Source organism: Helianthus annuus, chromosome 13, assembly GCF_002127325.2.
Source record: "Helianthus annuus cultivar XRQ/B chromosome 13, HanXRQr2.0-SUNRISE, whole genome shotgun sequence".
In the NCBI taxonomy this organism is placed as follows: Eukaryota; Viridiplantae; Streptophyta; class Magnoliopsida; order Asterales; family Asteraceae; genus Helianthus; species Helianthus annuus.
Genome location: NC_035445.2, coordinates 160162112 through 160182418, shown reverse-complemented (window position 1 = coordinate 160182418; position 20307 = coordinate 160162112). Strand labels below are relative to the sequence as shown.

At 40.7% G+C, this 20307-nt stretch overlaps 2 protein-coding genes and 1 non-coding gene across 3 annotated transcripts; 1 reads left to right on the top strand and 2 right to left on the bottom strand.

Annotated features, from left to right (window-relative positions):
* Window positions 1-689: 689 nt before the first annotated feature.
* Window positions 690-2257, bottom strand: LOC110900018 (anthocyanidin 3-O-glucosyltransferase 2-like). Its single transcript, XM_022146919.2, has one exon. It carries the CDS (start codon window positions 2252-2254, stop codon window positions 788-790), a length of 1467 nt encoding a protein of 488 aa, XP_022002611.1. The 5' UTR covers window positions 2255-2257; the 3' UTR covers window positions 690-787.
* Window positions 2258-5056: 2799 nt separating this feature from the next.
* Window positions 5057-6690, bottom strand: LOC110900019 (anthocyanidin 3-O-glucosyltransferase 2-like). The gene has a single exon (XM_022146920.2). It carries the CDS (start codon window positions 6688-6690, stop codon window positions 5239-5241), a length of 1452 nt encoding a protein of 483 aa, XP_022002612.1. The 3' UTR covers window positions 5057-5238.
* An 11233-nt stretch (window positions 6691-17923) lies between these two features.
* LOC118486118 lies at window positions 17924-18030 on the top strand. The gene has a single exon (XR_004877974.1). It is a non-coding gene; the product is annotated as a small nucleolar RNA R71 (small nucleolar RNA).
* The last annotated feature ends 2277 nt before the right edge of the window (window positions 18031-20307 follow it).

The window sequence follows — 20307 nt, the reverse complement described above, 5'->3', positions numbered from 1 at the left end:
CCCTACATATTCCTAATGACATACAATTATTTGTGGCCTCCCTACCTACATATTCCTAATGACATACAATTATTTGTGGTCTCCCTACATATTCCTAATGACATACAATTATTTGTGGCCTCCCTACCTACATATTCCTAATGACATACAATTAGGGGTGTCGTTCGGGTTTTGTAATCAGGTATCGGGTTCCTCGGATTGTCTTATTTTGATGTCCTAACCAACTACCAACCCTAAGTAGGTTTGGTCAGGTAAGTTTGGGCCGGGGTAATTGGTAATCAGGTTTCTAATTGGGCTAATAAATGGGGTTCTTCATTTACCATCAATATGATTTTGGGCTGCTAAAATTAGGTGGAGAATGATGGACTAGGTGTAGGTCGAATGATCGAGTGTGACAAAAACTTGGAGATGAAACTTCGTGGTTGGGGTATCGTTTTGTCAAATGTCGCGAGAATAGAAGGATCAAAAGCTTGTCGTCGGTTTAAGCGAACACCCATATCAAATGGTTTGTTTAAATGTGCGATCGGGGTATTCAAGTTGACTCGAATCATAGTTAATAGAATCGATTAACGAACTGAATTGGGCATGTCGGGTTTGGTTATGATTGTTAACCGGGTCGGTGAAAACGACACCCCTACATACAGTCAGTTGGTTTTCAACTCAACTTTTGTAAATTACCGAATTCAAACTCATTTAATCTGTTAGTCATTATAAAACACCAAAATAGGTTATTTTACATTCCTACTTTAACAGCAAAAAATTACAACACACAAAAGTCAAAACCAGATTAAGATTTGTCTCTTATAAAATCTTGAATCAGACTACCAACTGATGCATATGACGAACCACCCTCCGCCACTACGGATCTACTCTTCAGACTCATTGCTTTTACTTTTGTTTTAACCTCATTGTCCTCCATAACTCGCCTTATCCCACGTTCTATCTCCTCAGCTGTCACAATAATTGTGTCAGCCCTAGGATTAGACACATTCTTCCTATAATCCAATTTTATCTCCACCGCCAATCCCAACTCCACCACCATTTCAAACGCATTCATATGTTGCTCGGCGTACATCGGCCATGTTGCCAATGGTACACCGAACCATAAACTCTCCAACAATGAGTTCCACCCACAGTGGGACACAAACCCTCCAACTGCATCATGACCCAACACCGCCGCCTGTGGGGCCCACCCAATCACCTTCCCTATTCCACATGTTCGCTCCAAAAACCCTTCTGGCAGTACCAAACTCGGATCCTCATAATCACTTGAGATCCTTGATGTTTGATCTGACGGAGGTCGACGTAGGGACCATACGAAACGATGGCCACTCTGCTCTAAAGCACATGCTATCTCCTTCACTTGGACCTCACTGAAACTTCCCATACTCCCAAAACACAAAAACACAACCGAGGAAGGTGGTTGACTATCCAACCACCTAATGACGTTGTTGTCAAACGGTTTACCAACACTAGAACCAAAACTGCCTTCTAGGTTGAGTATAGGTCCCACTGGATACACTGGTGGGATGCTGACGTCAGCAGACAACGACTTTATTGCGTGTGTTTCCAATTCCAAGAATGTATTAACTATGATTGCTTTGACCTCTCTAAATTTCCGGACAGCCCCCAAGACAAAATCTAGCCCCTCTCTAGTCTTGACACGACTCCAAAAGACTTTGGTTGGAACCGGTTTAACAAAACTTGGAATCGATATCTTGGCATCTGAGTTGCTCAACTCAATAACATCTTCATTGAGATCATCACAGAGTTTCTGGATATAAAATTCAAATCCAAGAAAAGCGGCACTAGAAGTGAAGAACAAGTAGGTTGGAACATTGAACTCATTAGCCACATCTACCATACATGTGCAAAACATGTCAACGACAAACCCAACGATCTGACCCGAACCCGCTTGACTTATCATGTCAGCCACAACATTTCTAACATATTTGCAGTGACTAGGGATGAATTCACTGAATGTAGACATGTGGTCTTTGGGGTCATGAGTTAGTAAGGTTTCATCTTGAGGGAGTTGAATGAAGGATATGCGATCCATATTGCTTTTAGCTAATGATTCTATGTAGGAGGTGATAGCCAGGCCAGAATCCAGGCTACGAGGCTTGATGACAAGTACGGTTATTGCGAGACGTTGATCGCGATTCACAAGTAATTTTGCGATCTCAACGGTTGACATAATGTGACCAACCCCTGGGGAAGGGATGAATATTAGCTCTAAAACTTTACTAGCCATATTTGTTTTGGGTTCATGAATGGTTTGTTTGGAGTCTTATACATACATATATTCAGGTTATATACCATTACCTGTTGATGGTATTGCATTGCTGGCGAAAATCAGGTGGAAAGTTAGGCCCACATGGCCCATTTTATTATAGTGTTTCACTGAATTATATAAGCAAATATCCTCGAAATGAGCAGTTTTCAAATCAGGTGGCTCAAACAAGGGTCCATGAAAACTAAGTACTTAAATTTCTTTCATCCCATGGGGCACACATATCCTAGGTTGAACTGACCAATACTTTAAATTACTCAAAATAAATTGAGAGTGATTTTAATTTTTAAAACACTAAAAATAAGTTATATCACATGCCACATAAAATATGATTCTAGTTGTCTATATAAATTGTATTTAACCACTTTAATACTTTGATTATCATTACATAAAATATGAGTCACATAAAATATGATTCTAGTTGTCTATATAAATTGTATTTAACCACTCTAATACTTTGATTATCATTACATAAAATATGATTCTGGTTGTCTATATAAATTGTATTTAACCACTTTAATACTTTGATTATCATTCAAAGCATTTTATTTGGTTATTCCATTTTGTTTTGACTAATTAAGGTTTCATTCATAACGTATCCATATCCTTATCAAACCTACTCGATTTTAACCTCTCTCGATGTTCATCCGCCAACTCCATAAATTTTTCCTCTCATTTCTTTTTAATATCCACCAACTCTTGTTTCATAAATTTGTATTCTTGGAGCTTGCCGGACATACCAATTGACCTTTCGGTCAACGTTGCGGGTCTTTTATCTTTTTTCTCTTTCTTTTTTTACCTTCTTGGAGAGGGGTCTACGTTTGTGTCGGGTATATCACTAGTGAATTCAGTATTCGGTGTACCCGCTTGGATGTTACCCGAATCTGATAACTTTCTTTTTTGCCCCGAACTTCCCTTGCATAGCTTTCCATTTCAGATGGACTTGATGAACGTGAATTTCCTCCAACGATTGCATTGTAGTGTGCGAGAACTTTTTCCAAAAACCTTCCAATTTTTGTTGATTGCCTTTTTTCTGGTTAACACTACAATGCTCATACGTCATCGCTAACGCCTCTTCTTGTTTCTTCGTCCATCTTTGCGGATCCGCCTTACCCCTCTTTCCTTTCCGTTCATTTTCGGCTTCTTTATTTTCGTCTTCATTTAACTCTTGAGTCTCGGCTACAAATTCTTCATCTTCGTCATCATCGTATATTGGAAGCATGTGTTTAACATTATCTCTTGGAGATTGAGTCGGTGGACTCCGATAAGCAAACGGGTCCAAATCGTTTTGGGCTTCCGTAGGATACTCGTACACGCCCGGTGCAACCATCGTGGGACCTTGTGATAATGAAAAAAAATTGTGGTGGATAGTTGGATTGGGGTTGGGTGTTGTAAAAACCGGATTGTTTGGGCGTAAAAATATGGAGGTTGAAAGGGTGGGGAGTAACCGTGTTGTGATTGAAATGGCACACTTGAACCACTCGATCCACCTCGTCTACTTTGCGAGCCGTCCCCCTCGCCTTGGAACCGGAACTCGTAACTTTTTTCTTGTCATCGCCCTTGTTTTGTCGGTCCATAGTATGCTTTGAGAGTATGTGAATTGGGTGAAAAATGGAATGTAAAATGGTAATATTTATAATGTATTTAATTATTTTTTTTAATTTAAACTGCACTATAGCCGTTAACATCATGTCCAATGGTCCTTTTCCATGCCTAACGGCTATATTGTGAAGCGGTGAAGAGTCCCCGATTTTGAAGCCTGTCGCGTAGTGATAGGGGACCATGGCGGTGTTCCCCGCGCGGTGAAGTTCACCGCCCTTCACCCCTCACGCCCCGTTCACCCTAATAAGAAAACCAACAACAAAAACATATGGATGCCGATCTACTCTTCTCACTCATCTCTTTTACTTCTTTTACTTTTAAGCTAATTGTTTATCCTTTGTCATCCATCTTTTATTAGTTTATATCTTCTTAGTTATCCAAGATTTCTCTCTTTGATATTAAATGTAATATTAAATTTTAAAGTTTCACACTCTTGGTTCATTTTGGTTTTAATGATATATATATTAAATGATGAATTTTAACTATTAAAGTTATCCAAGATTTCTCTCTTTGATATTAAATGTAATATTAAATTTCAAAGTGTCACACTCTTGGTCCATTTTGGTTTTAATGATATATGTGGGTTTCCACTCTCCTAGCTAGATCTTATCCTACCTTAATCAAGTCCTTCCTAAGTGAACCATCCTGGTTTTAAACCCAAATCGAACCCCATTTTGAAACCAATTAGGTTGAACCCTAACCGAACTGTAGAGTTGAAATCGGTTTGTAACCCTATGCTTAAAAATCAGTTCGAACCTACTTAAACCTGAACCAAGCCAGTACCCAATTTCAAGCTGGTCAAACCCGTACTGAACCAGTACCCGGTCAAACCCAAGCCTTTCCCCTAAAAAACCAGGTCAGAACCCGAATCTATTTCACCAAAAACCAGGTTTGACTTTCTTTGGGCCAACCCGACCAGGTTTCAACCGAACCAGTTTGAGCCACAAACCTGATTTGCGCACCTCTACTTCTCCTAGGTACCAACTGGAAATACATCTACTGCCAAGTCTGCCATACAAAACGTACCGGCGTAGCCATCATCCAACCTTTCCTACCACCAACCACAATTCCCCATTAAATCCCATTGGCTTTGAACTTAGATACTGGCAACCTTTTTATTTGCTAACAGAAGATCCTAGTAAAACCATGTTGCAGGCAAGATTGTAAAAAAGGGTAAAAGGCAACCATAATTATACCATAGTAACCTGATACATGGACAACTTTTGTGGTTCACCTTCCTACACCAATACATGAAAACCATACTTCCAACTTTAGTAACATACAAAAAAAAAAAAAAAAAAAAAAAAAAAAAAAAACAAACAAACAGAAGTCCGGGTCAAGAGTTAGTCTCTTATAAAATCTTGAATAAGACGACCGACAAATGCATATGATGAACCGCCCTCCACCACCGCCGCTCTACTCTTGGCACTCATCTCTTTCACTCTTACTCTAACTTCGTTATCCTCCATTACTCGTCTCATCCCACTTTCTATCTCCCCAGCTGTCACATTAATGATCTTATTAGCCTTGGGATTAAACGGATTAAACACATCCTTCTCATAATCCAACTTTATCTCCACTGCCAATCCCAGGTCCACCACCATTTCAAACGCATTCATCTGTTGCTCAGCGTACATCGGCCATGTTGCCGATGGTACACCAAACCATAAACTCTCCAACAATGAATTCCACCCGCAGTGGGACACAAACCCTCCAACTGCATCATGAGCCAACACCGCCACCTGTGGGGCCCACCCGATTACTTTCCCTATTCCACGTGTCCGATCCAAAAACCCTTCTGGCAGTACCACACTCGGATCCTCATAGTCGCTTGGGATCCTCGTAGTCGTTTGTTCTGACGGAGGTCGACGTAGGGACCACAAGAAACGGTGACCACTCTGCTCTAAACCACGTGCTATCTCCTTCACTTGGGCCTCATCAAAACTTCCCATACTCCCAAAACACAAAAACACAACCGAGGAAGGTGGTTGACTATCCAACCACCTAATGACGTCATCGTCAAAAGGTTTCCCACCACCAGAACCGCCTTCTAAGTTGAGTATGGGTCCCACCGGATACACCGGTGGGATACTAATGTCAGCAGACAACGACTCTATTGCGTGTGTTTCCAGATCCAAGAATGTATTTACAATGATTCCTTTGGCCTCTCCAAGTTTCTTTGCAAGCCGCTGAACAGAGTCCAGTCCTTCTCTAGTCTTGACAAGACTCCAAAACACTTTAGTTGGCACCGGTTTGACAAAACTTGGAACCGATATCTCGGTGTCTGAGTTGCTCAGCTCAACAACGTCTCTATTCAGATCATCACAGAGTAGTTTTATAAATAATGTAAATCCAAGAAAGGCAGCACTAGAAGTGAAGAAAACGAAGGTTGGAACATTAAACTCATTAGCCACATCAATCATGCTGGTGCAAAACATGTCGACGACAAACCCAACAACCTGACATGAACCCGATTGACTTCTCAAATCAACTACTGCATTTCTAACATATTTGGAGTGACTTCTGATGAACTCCGTTGGGCCGCCATGAGTTGGTGAAGATTCAACTTGAGGGAGTTGAATGAAGGATATGCGATCCATGGTGGTTTCAGTTAATGATTCTATGTAGGTGGTGATAGCCGAGCCAGAAGTCATGCCAGGAGGCTTGATGACAAGGACGGTTATCGCGAGACGTTGATCACGATTCACAAGTAACTTTGCGAGCTCTATGGTTGACATGATATGACCAAGCCCAGGGGTAGGGATGAATATTAGCTCTGCAACTGCATTCGCCATATTTGTTTTGGTTCATGAATGGTTCCTTTAGAGTCTTATCTACCATTACTTGTAGATGATACCAATTAGTTTAATCCTTTTTTATTAGTAATAAAATAAAATTTTACATTATAATAGAGTCCAAGGGTAGGTGGACGCTTGGAGCATCTTCAATCTGCAGTAAAGAAATTAAAAAAAAAAAAGAAGGAATATTATTCAAAATAGGTGTCAAATTAAATTAAGTCTCCAATCTGCAGGTCATGTTTGGTTTCATTAAGGTTGGATTGATACCCCTATACTTTATTTATATTTTATATAATAAGTGCTATATCTCTTCTTATATTATAACAAAATAACCATGACATGATCAACAATTATTAAAACCAGCTGGGTGTAAAAGTTGACTGAACTTTTAATTTATGATGTAAAAGTTCATTAATTTCAGTTCTATACACGTTACCAAGCCTATTTCCTATGTTTGTTTGTTTTTTTTCCGGAAAAAGAAATACAAAATAAACTAAACATTTCTTTATCATGGTAATTGGTATGGCATATTTTTTTCATAATGAAATATATTAACAAAACATGTAAATTTGTATATACCCCTCTTCCATAATCAACTGATTCTAAAAACACATATAAGTACGTAATACACTATGTTGTCAACTTTACGAAATAATTTGCTATTAGTAACATTAATTTGTCCTTTTATAACTTTTATATGTATTTATTACACATATAATAGGAATAATAGATAACTCCACTAGATCTATGTACAAAAATAAAACAATTGTCTGTTGGATTTTTTTACCGGCAAACAACAACTTTATTCATCACCCAAAATTCGCAATTACAAAACTGGTTAGTAAGCTACTAAGCCAACCACCTATTACAATATCCCCTATGAAATAAAAAATTTAGGATTTTAACACCATAAAAATATAACAAAGTAACAAATTCAACTTAAAAACTCAAAATTCACCCATTTCCTCCGAGCCAAATTTGTTTGCTTTGCTCTGTGTTTAAGCCACAAGAAAGTGTTGGTGCACTTGTGTCTGTACTTTGTCTGTATTTTGTCATGATATAAAACGATGTCTCTTGTTAGTCTTGTAAGTTTGACCAAGTCAACCATCCTCCTGGTTTGACTTGGCCAAACAGTTAGAACCTGATTGTATGTAATATGTTTGTGTCGAGGGATGAGTTGTCGAAGGATGAGTCATCGAAGGATGAGTCATCGAAGGATTGTTTAGATCCTTCGATGAGCTCGAAGGATAAGCCTTCGATGGATGTTGATGGACCTCGAAGGATATCATCCTTCGAGGTATATGTGGATCCTTTGATAGGTTTCAGATCGATAGACGATCTTTCGATCAGTAGTCTATCTGATCCTTCGACCAGACGAGCTGTGACGGGTATATATATACTCATGTAATGTGTTCACTTCAGCAAGAGAGTGTGTGAGTGAACTAAGTCTTGTAGAGAGCGTATTTTCAGTTTGGTCAAGGGGCTGTAACCGTGTCCACTGAAATACAAGAGAAAACTTTGATATCTCGTGTGTCTACCTTTCTCTTTGTAGCTTGTGTTCTCATATAAACTACCGGTTTGCATTCTAGCTTGGATTCCGCACTTGCTAGTGTGTTAAACATAACAAGGATAAGATTTAACCTCAACCTCCGGGGGACCTACAAGTGGTATCAGAGCCGTGGCTCTTTTCCTTGTTAAAAAAAAAAAACCGAGTTTATACAAGACTTTGGAATGTTTGAACAAAAACTCACATGGTTTAGCACCCGTTTTTAGTGTTTTTCTCGCATTTCTTGACGTAAAAACGTGTTCTAAACTAACCGGGTGTGTTAAAGGACGGGTTGGGTAACTTAAAAACTTGTTTTTAAGAAGTTTGGTCATTTCCGGCCAAATTCCGGCTTACTCCGGTGACCGGTTTTCTGGATAAGAACCTTCTTTTTAAGTATATTTTATTGGTAAAATCTGGTTTGGTAAAAAGGTATGGTCTGAACATACCTTTCTGCCGAAAGCTTTCTACCAACCCATCACCTTTTCACCAACCTGTCACTCTTTGTCAACTGTGTCAGTACAGATCGAAGGATATCCTTCGAAGTCGAAAGATCATCTTTCGATCAAAGGAAGTTCGATAGATAATCATCCTTCGAACATCCTTCGAAGTCTGTGACTTATCCTTCGATCCAAGGAATCTTTTCGAAGGATATATCTTTCGATCTACAGTTCTTATTCGAAAGATAAGGATCTTTCGATTGGAGAATCTTTCGAAATCATTGTTCGAAATTCAACAGTGATCTTTCGAACACTGTTGATCCTTCGAACAAGTATTGATCCTTCGATCCTAGTCTGTTTAGGTTTAACAAGTTTGTGTTTTTCAGGTCTTTCGATCAGGGATCCTTCGACTGGTTGTTATCATTCGAGACATTAACATAGAATTCATTTTATCACATCAAAGATGAACCCAAGTTGGTGGGGAACTCCGGCTCCAGATAGTGGAAAGTACACAAATACAAGTTTATCTCCATCATGGGCCGAATCTCCGGTGTCGACATCTTCACAAACTAATGCCATATCAACCGGTCAATGGGCATTCGTATCGAATCAAACTCCAAGTATTCAAAGTATTCTCTTAAGCGAAAGCGAAACCGGAAGTTTGAATCGACCTCCAAAGTTGATGCACTTAAACGAGTATCCGGGTTGGGTTGACAGATTCCGTACATACGTTCTTGGTCAAAACACCGAACTGTGGATACGTTTCACCACAGATTTCGATCAAGCTATAGAGGTTGCTGCTTCATCTACTGCTACGTTTTCCGATCTTCCAGAAGATCAAAAGAAAACGTATGATTTGGAAAAGAAAGCATACGCCATTCTCACTCAGGCGTTAAGCAATGATATTTACCACCAGTTTGTCAGTTTCAAGACAACGAAGAAACTGTGGGACGCGTTGAAGACCAGAGGGGTAGGGAATGAAGCAACACGTCAATTGCGTCATGATCTTCTCAAGAAAGAATTTGATGGTTTCACGTGTATGGATAAGGAGTCTTTGGGAGATATGACAAGCCGGTTTTATCACTTACTTACAGAGTTGAACAATTTTGGAGTAGTGACAACTACAGCAGAGGTGGTGAAGAAGTTTGCTGATGCATTGCCTCCCCAATGGAATAGTTTCTTGGAGATCTTGAAGTATAATGGAGTTTTGGGTACTACAAACATCAACGACTTCGTGCAGCTTCTAGAAAACAAGGATCAGGAGGAAACCTTAAAGGCAAAAAGAGTTCCAGTGCCACAAAATCCAGAAATGTATTATGGAACTCCTAGTACCTCTGTTGCAAAATCCATTGTGCCATGCAACCCAGAGATGTATTATGGAACTTCCAGTTCTTCGTCTGCAAGAACCGGTCCACATGCTCCACTTCAAACGACGTTTGTCACAAGCACGGATATGTATGGCAATCCAGTACAAGTTCCTGTTAAGCCGGCTCCCACCACAGACATGTATGGAAATCCACTACAACCACCTCCTCCTGCTCAACAACAAGCATGTTATGGAGGGACATCATCTGCTGGTCAGCAATCAAAACCAAATACAGTACGGCTCGACACTTCAAGCTTCTCTAAGGTCAGTGTAGAAGTAGCAAGGGAACACATGGAGCTGCTTAACACTTTAGTGAGCGCGTACTGTGGGTTAGTGGAAGGTCAGATTGGCAACATTAATCTGACACAAGAAGACTATCAGCAGATTGATAAGGAAGAGATGGAGTTGATGGACATCAAGTGGGCCTTTGCTAGTGCTGTAAGAAGAGCAAAGGATTTCATGGAAAGAACTGGCAGAACCAGGTTGGAGAGTAAGAAAGACACCAAGTATGGGTTCGATAAACAGGCAGTAAAGTGTTTCAATTGTGGTGAACGGGGTCACTTTAAAAGGGAATGCACAAGGCCAGCACAGCATGGGAACCAGAATCCCTTCAGAGGTCAAGGCAACAGGGCAAATCAGAACCAAGTGAGGAACAACGAGCGTACATTGGTACCTATTAACAACCAGAGCCAAGCGGGACCATCAAATGCCAACCAGGCACTTGTGGTTCAAGTTGATGAAGGTTGTGATTGGTCAATACAACTGAGTGGTGATGCTCCAGATGGAACATCATGTTTTGCTAAGGTTGTAAAGGATTTAGTTCACACCAGTGGTGGAGAATCTTCCGCCAATGGTGGTGAATCTTCTGAGGATGAAGACTCTTCGGGATATAGCAGGAGTTCAGATGAAGAATCCTCAAGTTCAGGCGATGATCATGTGGGTGAGACATCAAATGCGTCAGTCGATGCAGATATTGATGAGCTTTTGGAGGAAGCTGCAGCAGGAACTCAAAGAAGATCTATCTTGGTGGATCAAGCTGCTTATTCTTCGTCTTCTCTCCATTCAGCCTTTATGGCTAATGTCGACAGTTCATCAAGTCAGGTATGTGTCGATGAACCCACTGCTATTAATTGTGATAATTGTGATAGTTTGCATGTTAAATGTGCTGATTTAGAGGCAAACATGTCTGAGTTGCAAGGCAAACATGATGCTTTACAAGCTAGTTTGTTTGACTTGCAAGACAAACATGTTTCTTTGAATGCCAAGTGGTGTGAATTGCAAAGCAAACACGAGGCTTTGCAAGAGAAGTATGATGTGACATTCATCCACAATCAAAAGTTGACCGTGGATCTTTCAAAATGCACTGAAGCCAATATGTTTTATGAAAACCATGAAAAGGAGTTTAAATCGGTAATTGAAAAGTTAAAGAAAGATAAAACCGAGCTAACTAAAATGGTTTCCAGAAAACAAACTGATATTAGTTTGTATATATCTCGTCTTGAGATTATGCAAAAAGAGATGGCTTGTGTGAAAACCGAAAGTGAGGCGATCCAACTTAAGCTATACAGTTATTTGAGCTCTAGCTATGTGTTGGATCACATCATTGACGTTCAGAAAGAGAAACGGGATGTCACATGCATAGGTTACAAGAAATGTCCACCACCAGTGAGACACAATTATGATGCAATGCCTGACGAGGAGGATAGAGTGTTCTTTGAACCATCTGTTCCTCTAGATGTAAAGGAGTTTGCTACAGGGCTCGGATACAAGAAAGAAGTATCATCAGATTCAGATGTATCAGCAGATACATGTGTGTCTTCTGCTGAACTGAATCAGGATCCTCCAGTCATTACTGAGGATGCTGATTCTTCTGACGATGAATCTGATGATGCTGTCCCAGCAAAGTCTGATGCGGTAGTCAAAGATGAGGACATACCTCTCGAGAATTACATTCTATGTGATCCTCCTGCAAAACCCGCTAAGACTGTTGCAATCGAGTCCTCGTCTGCAAAAGAGTCGGAGAGTGTGAACTTGCTGTACACTCTTGTTGGTGATGATAAAATCTACTCTGACAAAGATTTTCCTATTAAGAATGTTAATCAATCTTTAATAAGTAAAGTCTTTGAAAATTCGACAAGTAAGTTTTTAGGAAAGACAGGACCACGTGTTACAGTTACACAGTGTCCTCCTATTCCAAAGCCCGAAATTCGAAAACAATATGGCAATAAGAAATTACCAACAGTGCAAAAACAGCAAAATCACACCAAGCCAAAAGGAAAATCACCGGCTCAAGCACAAAAGAAGCCGAATCAAAAGAAGAACAAACATGTAAACTTTGTGAAATCGACGGGAACGGACAAAATCGAAACGTTTGAAAACAAATCTAACCTAGATTTTGTTAAGAAAGCAACTGTACAGAAAAGAAATGAACCAAGTAGTTCAAAATCTAGTACCTCGGGATCACAAAGTTCATCATCATCGGCAAGACGATCACATGATACTTCGGGGTTTGTTGAACGAAGATCATGTTTTGAGTGTGGAACAATTGGACATATAATTCGAAATTGTCCATATCTTCATAAACAAAAAGGAAAAGTTGATGTTCCCCGTGACCAAACTGACCGCAGGCAAACTGTTTCGGTAAAACAAGATCCCCGCCTTGTAAAAGAAAGGGAAATGAAACAGAGACGCCAACAAGTCAAGAAAATCGAAAGGGCAATCAAAACCGATTGTGGTTAACAAAACATCTGTTTCTGTCAAACCAGGCAATTCAAAAACTTCAGACAACCATGAAGTTAACTGATGTGCGTGAAGTGTGTTATAATTTTGATGTATATTTAAGCCCCTTTTTACGCTTTTAGCCAAGTTTTAAATTTATAAAACACGATATTCACTAACACTAAACACACATATGGGCAAGTGCACCCATCGTGGACGTAGTATAGTGTTGGTAAGATACCGAGGTCGTCCAAGGACACAAGAGCTTTTAATACCGGTTTATCCTCAACGTCTAATCAAATCAAAAGGTGAGAAAAATGTTTTAAACTAAGAAAAATAAAAACTAACTAAATGCTGAAAAATAAAATAAAATAAAAACAGATAGACAAGATGAATCACTTGGATCCGACACGTGTATTAGTATAACCTTTGATTATTTTCGCACTTTTGCACTTGTTTAAGAGATTATCTTAGTTATTGTAGTAGGCCCCTCTTTTGAAGGCGACGTTACCTCAACCCAGTAGTTTGAGTCAGCAATGATACAATCCTAAAGGGTCGGATTATTGAAAGATAATGAATTAAGTTATTAATGCAAATTGTGGTAGGCCCCGCTTTCGGCGGTGACGTTACCCTCGGCTAAGTAGTCTGAGTCAGTAGGGATACAGTCCTAAATAGCCGGGTTATAGTATTAATAGTAGTTAACTTATGAGGGGGTCAAAGAGTTTGGATCCCCGCCATCCAATACCTATGGGCATTGAAGGAGATCCTACTAAATTTGACCCAGGTCCCAAGCAGAACCTCTAAACGCTGAACAAGGGCAAGACCCTTACCAAACCGTTCCCTTAACCCCCGACCAGGTAGCCAACATACCTCCATATAGACCGTGGAGATATGAATGGTGAAAATCTTTTATTTTATATAGACAGTAAAATAACGCCAAGACACCACGGACAAACGATAAGGAAAGATCATCTTCAACATAAGTAACTAGTTATTAAAGTCATTAATACAAAACCAAATAAAAAGTGCAAAAGATTAAAAATAAAAAGTATTATACTAAACACTTGTCTTCACCAAGTGATGTAAGAGACTTAGGCAAACATGGCCTTGATTGTCAAGAACTCTTACGATCAATCTTGGATCCCGAGACGACTCACACACTCTATGATGGACAATGGATGATGGTGGTGGATGATGGTGTTATGGTGGTGGTGGGTGGTGGATGAAGTGTGAGAGAGGTGGTGTGCCAAGGGATGAAGTGGAATGAAACCAAGCTCCCCTATTTATAGGCTGAACAGAAGGCTGGGCACGGCCCCGTGTCCGCTGGACACGCCCCCGTGCCCGTCTGACATTCTCTCTCTTCATTAATTGTAATTCGCAATTACAATTAATGCGCCTGCTGTACTTTCACCACGCCCCCGTGCTCGCTGGACACGGCCCCATGGTGGGCAATGGAAGCTTCTACTGGTTTGTCTTTTCTGCTGCTTCCTGGGCACGGCCCCGTGTTCGCTCGACACGGGGCGTGTTCAGTCTTCTGTTTTCTCTTCTTTGCCTTAGGAGGTGCCGTTGAGGGTCCGGGCAGTCTACTTTTATTCCTTTTCTTGTATTTGTGATAGAATTAGTTGTCTTTTTGTTTCTTTTGTGATTTTGAGCTCATTTCATCCTGAAAATACAAAAGGAAGACAAAAACACTCTTTTTCCTACATTAGTACTTAAAAATGGTTAGTTTTATGCCTTAATTGATGTGATTTATATGTTGCATTTTACACACATCAAATACCCCCACACTTGAACTTTTGCTTGTCCTCAAGCAAAACTCTTTAAATGTGGCTTACACATCCCAAATGGAATAGGTAGAAGAGAAAGTTTTTAGCTTGTCCTAGAGTGCCGGGAATCCAAGGTCTTTGTAAGTTTTATTTTTATTTATTTACAATCTTATTCGTTATGATTTATTTTGAACGTTTCATAAGATAAATTACTTATTCGGGCATAGCATGCTTTATTAAAATTTCATTTATATACAAGTTCACATACCTCACGGGGGATCACTCAACACTCGGCCGAAGGTGTATATTTTTAGTGAATCACTCGAGAGCGGCATGGAACTTACGCCTTCCATAGGCTTGCCAAGCAATCAATCCTCCTCCTTTTTAACTTTTTACCTTTGTAAATATCAAGAGGACTTTTGGGTGAAGGGTTAGGCTTGGGTTAAAGGTGGGTGGTTGGGTTAGTGGTTAGTAAAAAGGGCGAAAAATCGTAAAAAGCGTCGGTTTTCGTAAAATACCTTGTCTTTAGCGACTTTTTATTTTGAAGTATTTCTCCAAACAAGCTTTTATATAGCTTTTGTTTGTTTTTGACTTCATCATTGTTGTTGTTGTTTTTTTTTTCATCACATAAAAAGGCGAGTTTACGAAGAACCGAGCTTGTTACTAAAATAAAGGGTGAAAAATAAAAAAAAGTTTTTTTTTTTTGGTGGTTGAAAAGGGTTTTGGGGTAATGAAATGAAAAGGTTTAGGCTCAAAGGGGCTATCTAGGGGGATTTTTGGGTAGGTGAAAAAAAAATGAAAAATAATGGTTTTGAAAGAAAAAATGGTTAGTCCTAATGCCTCCATCATTTACTTACTTGGGTTTAAGTTGGTAAGGACCGGGAATGTATTGTTGTGGCAAGTTCTAGATTTGTAAGAACCAAGCGGCTATTCACACAAGAAACGAAAAATGAGCATTTAATCTAAATATGTATATTTTTATGCTCAATAAAGGCTCAAAACTCACTTTTTTGGGAATGGGTTTTTAATGTGATCAAGTATATATAATCGAATTTTTAACTAGACTTGTTATGCCGTTTCATAATTTTCTTATGTTGGTTCTTTGTTATCACGACGCTATCGGTTGTAAACTTATAAAAATATAACCTTTTTAGAACTTGTTATTCCCAACTTAAACTAAGACGAGTAAATAAAAAAAAAATGAAAAAGTTTTTGAAAAAAAAATTTGGGGTGTTTAGCGGTTCCAATAGAGTTTTGTGTAAGGCTTGTATTTAGGATTTGCAAAATTCAAGGTTTTAGCATCCCCCCCACACTTAAATTACACATTGTCCTCAATGTGTCCAAAAATAAGGTTTTTGGTTGATTAGAATGTGTAAAAGTGGTTTAAAAAGCAAAGATTTTTGTTACTGGCATCCTGGACACGGCCCCGTGGTGACCGGGCACGCCCCGTGGTCAAGTGCCAGTAACAAAAATTAGAGATTTGAAACAGAAGCCTGGACACGGGGGCGTGTCCGCTGAACACGGCCCGTGTCCAGTTACCTGAACTGGGTGTTTTCCTGCAGGTGGCTCAGCACGGGGCCGTGTTGGTTGGGCACGGCCCGTGTTGAGCCTTCTGTGATGGAGATTTGTGTCGGGTTGCTCTGTTCTTCGTGCATGGTTCCATTTTTCTCGTTCCCTTTTTCATCCATTACCACCATGAGTTCCGCGGAATGCCTCCGTGGTGCGCCACGTTTATAAGGGTCCTTGGCTAGACCCGATTCGAGGTTATATATTTTCTGAGTGGGATGCTTGGCGTCCCATGTTACACCGTCGGAGAGCAGCATCCAAGCTCGAATCAATAACCTTCATGTAATTGACCGGGTCGTCATCTTCTATTCTCTTCCCAACTCCGAATTTCACTTCATCATCCCCATACCTCAAGGTGAGTGTTCCGTCATTCATATCCACCACTGCTTGGGCTGTGGCAAGGAAGGGTCTCCCTAGTATAAGGGGGACCTCGGTGTCTTCCTCCATATCGAGTATGACAAAGTCAGCTGGATAAACGAATCTGCTTACCTTTACCAAGACATTCTCAATGACACCTTGTGGGAATTTGACGGATCGATCAGCGAGTTGTATGCTCATTTTTGTAGGGCTCGTGGTTCCCAAGCCGAGCCTTTTGAACATTGACGAGGGCATGAGGTTAATGCTAGCCCCTAGGTCGGCTAAGGCATTGCGAACGGGCGATTCCCCTATTGAGCATGGAATCGTGAAGCTCCCGGGATCGATTTTCTTTTGGGGAAGTTTATTGAGCACGAGGGCAGAGCATTCTTCGCCTAAATTAACTAATTGCAAATTTTCAATTTTCCTCTTATGCGTAAGGAAGTCCCTCATGAATTTAGAGTATTTGGGCATTTGGGTTAGGACTTCGATAAAAGGAATATTGACGTGCAATTGTTTTAACAGACTTTCGAACTTTGCGAATTGCTCATTTGTCTTTTGACGAATTAACCTACCGGGGTACGGAACTCGAGGAGCCTTGGTCGGCTCTGGTGATGGAGGAGAGTTCTTCTCCTGCAGAGGTGTCGGTACTGTTTCTTCCGTTGGCGGTGGCACTTCTGCAGGCCCTACGGTGCGGTTTCGTAGTGTGATGAGGTGAACTTGCGCCTTTGGGTTTGTTTCGGTATTGCTAGGTAATGCGCCTTGCGGTCTCTCGGAAAAATTTTGAGCTATTTGATTTAATTGTTTTTCTATGTTTTGAATGCTAGCTTGTTGATTTCTAAAATTAGATTCTAATTGTAGAAATCTTTCCGAGTTTTTCTTATCAGTGTCAGAGACGAGGCGAGATATAGTATCTTCGAGCCTTTCTCGTCCACCTTGTTGTTGAGTGAAATTTTGTGACTCATTTCTTGGTTGCTGAAAGTTTGTTCGTTGGGTTTGTTGGTTACTACTATTGCCGGGTTCCCTCCAACCAAGGTTTGGGTGGTTTCGCCATCCTTGGTTGTAAGTTCCCGTTGGAGGACCCGACGGCCTAGGTCTATTATCAATGTAGTTTACCATTTCTTGTTGATCGTCTGTTTCTTTCATGCAACTCCAATTTTCATGTGACCCACCACACCCTTCACAAGCCATAACCGAGACTGTTTTTGTCATTTCCAATTTTTTTATTTTTGAAGAAAGGGCCTCGATTTGGGCTTGTAAAGAAATGCTTTCATCGACCTTATGGGCGCCCGGGGCGATAGACTTATTTCCCCGGGGGGTGTGCCATTGAAAATTGGTTTGAGCAATTTCCTCAATTTGATTATATATTTCGTGTGGGCGTCGATTACCTAAAAGTCCCCCGGAGCTAGAATCAAGTGTCTGCCTAGTGTGTGGCAACAATCCATTATAGAAAGTGGATACTTGTTGCCATATTGCGAGGCCGTGATGGGGACACTTGCGTAATAGCTCCTTGAACCTTTCCCAAGTTTCATATAAGGATTCCCCGTCCTCTTGTGAATATGTATTAATTTCAGCCATTAACTTAGCAGTTTTAGCAGGAGGGAAATACTTATATAGAAATTTTTGGGCTAGTTCATCCCAGGTGTTTACCGATCCAGCTGGGAGGGCGTTGAGCCAAGCTTTCGCTCGGTCTTTTAGTGAGAAGGGAAACATACGGAGGCGGATGGCGTCGTTTGATGCTCCATTGATCCGAAAGGTATCACATATTTCCAAGAAATTAGTTATATGTAGATGGGGATCCTCGTCCGCAAGCCCGTGGAAGGTTGCGGAGTTTTGGAGCATTTGTATCAAATGCGGCCGAAGTTCGAAGTTATTGGCTTCGACATTCGGAGCATTGATAGCGGCGCCTAGATTACCTACGGTGGGTCGTAGATAATCCATAAGGGTACGTTGGTCCACCATTGGAGGTGGATCACCCGAAACCTTCTCTTGGTTTTTGGCTTTTAACCTTTTTCTGAGAAAGCGTTCGGGTTCTTCTAGTGGTTCTTTTATGTCTTTATTGGAACTGGAGCTCATACACTACGTGAGGGTGGCGTCGGGTTCCAAGTCCTGCAATAAAAACAAAAAAGAATGTTGGTCAGAAGGTTCACCACGGCCCCGTGTTGAGCGAACACGGCCCGTGGTCGGAATTTCAGTGATTGTTTTCCAGATCCCAGTTACTAGAAGTTGGACACGGCCCCGTGTTGCACCGGCACGGCCCCGTGGTCAGCCTTCTGTAACTTGGAAAACAAAAACTGCCAGTGACGATGCTGAACACGGCCCGTGTCCGACCAGGCACGGCCCCGTGTTGAGCTCTGCAGAAGCTGAAAATCTAAGAAAAAAAAATCCTAAAAATTAAAGAAAAATAAAAATATGATTAGGCCGTTGATTCCTAACTTTCTTAAAATCCTTGTGTCCCCGGCAGCGGCGCCAAAAACTTGATGTGCGTGAAGTGTGTTATAATTTTGATGTATATTTAAGCCCCTTTTTACACTTTTAGCCAAGTTTTAAATTTATAAAACACGATATTCACTAACACTAAACACACATATGGGCAAGTGCACCCATCGTGGACGTAGTATAGTGTTGGTAAGATACCGAGGTCGTCCAAGGACACAAGAGCTTTTAATACCGGTTTATCCTCAACGTCTAATCAAATCAAAAAGTGAGAAAAATGTTTTAAACTAAGAAAAATAAAAACTAACTAAATGCTGAAAAATAAAATAAAATAAAAACAGATAGACAAGATGAATCACTTGGATCCGACACGTGTATTAGTATAACCTTTGATTATTTTCGCACTTTTGCACTTGTTTAAGAGATTATCTTAGTTATTGTAGTAGGCCCCTCTTTTGAAGGCGACGTTACCCTCAACCCAGTAGTTTGAGTCAGCAAGGATACAATCCTAAAGGGTCGGATTATTGAAAGATAATGAATTAAGTTATTAATGCAAATTGTGGTAGGCCCCGCTTTCGGCGGTGACGTTACCCTCGGCTAAGTAGTCTGAGTCAGCAGGGATACAGTCCTAAATAGCCGGGTTATAGTATTAATAGTAGTTAACTTATGAGGGGGTCAAAGAGTTTGGATCCCCGCCATCCAATACCTATGGGCATTGAAGGAGATCCTACTAAATTTGACCCAGGTCCCAAGCAGGACCTCTAAACGCTGAACAAGGGCAAGACCCTTACCAAACCGTTCCCTTAACCCCCGACCAGGTAGCCAACATACCTCCATATAGACCGTGGAGATATGAATGGTGAAAATCTTTTATTTTATATAGACAGTAAAATAACGCCAAGACACCACGGACAAACGATAAGGAAAGATCACCTTCAACATAAGTAACTAGTTATTAAAGTCATTAATACAAAACCAAATAAAAAGTGCAAAAGATTAAAAATAAAAAGTATTATACTAAACACTTGTCTTCACCAAGTGATGTAAGAGACTTAGGCAAACATGGCCTTGATTGTCAAGAACTCTTACGATCAATCTTGGATCACGAGACGACTCACACACTCTATGATGGACAATGGATGATGGTGGTGGATGATGGTGTTATGGTGGTGGTGGGTGGTGGATGAAGTGTGAGAGAGGTGGTGTGCCAAGGGATGAAGTGGAATGAAACCAAGCTCCCCTATTTATAGGCTGAACAGAAGGCTGGGCACGGCCCCGTGTCCGCTGGACACGCCCCCGTGCCCGTCTGACATTCTCTCTCTTCATTAATTGTAATTCGCAATTACAATTAATGCGCCTGCTGTACTTTCACCACGCCCCTGTGCTCGCTGGACACGGCCCCGTGGTGGGCAATGGAAGCTTCTA

Coding starts and splice junctions, on each gene's coding strand:
- LOC110900018 (XM_022146919.2), bottom strand. CDS start 2,254: ATGGCTAGTAAAGTTTTAGAGCTAATATTCATCCCTTCCCCAGGGGTT.
- LOC110900019 (XM_022146920.2), bottom strand. CDS start 6,690: ATGGCGAATGCAGTTGCAGAGCTAATATTCATCCCTACCCCTGGGCTT.